The 2,291-nt window shown below is 28.7% G+C and overlaps 1 protein-coding gene across 1 annotated transcript; it reads right to left on the reverse strand.

Moving 5' to 3' along the window:
- Positions 1-736: 736 nt before the first annotated feature.
- LOC128961364 (ras-related protein Rab-39B-like) lies at positions 737-1,806 on the reverse strand. Its single transcript, XM_054307595.1, has 3 exons — positions 1,745-1,806; positions 1,364-1,552; positions 737-1,284 (listed from the first exon to the last, which is right to left on the reverse strand). The coding sequence occupies exons 1-3, from the start codon at positions 1,777-1,779 to the stop codon at positions 813-815; spliced, it is 696 nt and encodes a 231-aa protein (XP_054163570.1). The 5' UTR covers positions 1,780-1,806; the 3' UTR covers positions 737-812.
- Between the last annotated feature and the right edge of the window lie 485 nt (positions 1,807-2,291).

A 2,291-nucleotide genomic window follows, 5' to 3' on the forward strand; every position in this document is an offset into this window, starting at 1 on the left:
TACGTTTTTTGTATTTAAAATTTCAAATATTTTTATGTATACATTAGATACAGTAGTTTATAAACTTTTGAAGATAAAATTTATCGGAAAAAACATTTTTGAAAAATATGATTAATGAAACAAATTGTTATTTGATTTAAAGGTTAATCAGTTAATAGAAAACTTTCTTATCAGTCAAATATAGACTAAATAACAAAAAATTGAATCTCAGATACAAATAATTTCCAAATCTTGAAATATATATAACTATTATAAACATTTAATACACTAAAAACATGTATTCACCTAATATGTAATTAAACACATTTTCTTATTGTTTAAATAATCGTTTTTTGTTGAGGAAATAAATTGGTTTTAAAAACAGACAATTTTCACTAAATGTCATAATAATTATGTAAATTTCAATCCATTTCAAACAACGTATGAATTTCATAATCTCTCAAAAAATAAATGTTTTTCTTAAACAAAACATTTAGTAAATGTCTATTTTGAAGAACTTGAATATATATTTTACAAAAATAAAATTAAGCCATCATTTTATAAATCGTAAATATAATATATATAGTTTTTATAAATAAGAAAAATTGTCAATTAATTAATTAAATCAATAAATTTGATTGACTAGTAGATTGACAACAACTCTATATGTCATTAATGCAATTGTTTTTTGTTTAAATGCTTTTAAAATCTAGCAATTGATTTATAATTATTACAAATAATTTCAACTATTTATATCAATATTTATATATAAAACAATATTAAATACAGTATTACACACTTTAAAAAAACTAGTGACCACAACAATACCGATACTAATAACAACACCAATTACTTGCACCGTTGGCTATTGGTAACTGTGCGGAGCCATTGTTATTATATGCATCGGCAGTGGTCAAGCTGATACCGTTGGCGCTAATAGGACTGCCCTTTTTGATGCCCTCCCAGCCCTCTTCCATAGCAAACTGGCCACTTTCGACCCGGTTGTAGATATTTTCGGCTATCCGTCGAAATGTTTCGTCGACGTTGTATTGATTCTTAGCCGACGTTTCGATGAAATCTAAACCATAAAATTCGGCAAAAGTTTTGCCCTCTTCGGCGGTCACTTCACGGTCGTCCAACATATCGGACTTACACGACACTACCTGATAGACCACCCGACTCGGGTCAATGTGTCGGCGAGCTTCCAGCAGCCAGTCGGACAAGTGTTCAAACGTTGACCGTCGGGTCATATCGTAGAGCAGTAGCGCTCCGACACTATTACGATAGTAGGACCGCGTTATGGATCTATTAGACAGACAGACAGTTAGATATCGATATAAGATAATCAATAGTGACATCAAATAGTGGACAAAACATTTTTTACCGAAACTTTTCCTGTCCTGCGGTGTCCCACAACTGTAACTTAATTCTCACTCTTCCGTTACGAATGGTTATGATTTTGGCAAAAAAGTCGACACCGACGGTAGGATCTGACCACGTCGTGAACTGGCAATCGGTAAACACCCGCAATAATGTCGATTTGCCGACCGTCGAGTCACCGATCAGTATAAGTCTATCGACCAAAAAAAATAAAAATGCAAAATTATTGTTGATATCATTAATTGTTTCACCAAAAAAATATATGTCTTAAGAAATAAGGATCAATTAAGTGTCCAAATTAGTGGTCACATATATGTCTGGCCATTTCGGTGGCCAATCAATCACCGATCGATAGATCAGATTTGATATCAATTGAATCCTTTACCTGAATTGGTAGTCAAAGGGCGCCTCAAAAACCATTGTTTTTCTTAATTAAAATTTTGATTTTATTTTATTATATTATCACTGGTTTAGCAAAAAAACAAATAACAAAATATTATATTAATATATTAATTATTATTAACTATTTTAATATAACTATTATTATTATTACACCATTTTTTATTTAAAAACAAATTGCGTACTGTTTTTATAAATATTATAATTAATATTATTATAAAATAATAATCATATGATTTGACCCTTTAATTCATTAAAAAGTGTCTATTTATGGGCATTACGTGCGATAACAGCATAACTTAAGTTATATTTATTTTTTTAAACAACAAATAATAATAATTAGTTTAAAAACATTAAATTGCGTTCAAATCAAACACAACATTGCATTTACTGTTATAATAATAATAATAATAATAATAATAATAATAATAATATGTATAAACACTATGATATATATTACACAACATATGATAATCAGGTATTAATAATGTTAAGTAAAAAATCGGGGATTTTTCTCTCTCTCTCTCAATGTT

The sequence above is a fragment of the Oppia nitens genome, unplaced genomic scaffold (genome assembly GCF_028296485.1).
Source record: "Oppia nitens isolate AA-2021 unplaced genomic scaffold, nextdenovo-longstitch-racon4-pilon3 scaffold5_pilon_pilon_pilon, whole genome shotgun sequence".
Taxonomy (NCBI): domain Eukaryota; kingdom Metazoa; phylum Arthropoda; class Arachnida; order Sarcoptiformes; family Oppiidae; genus Oppia; species Oppia nitens.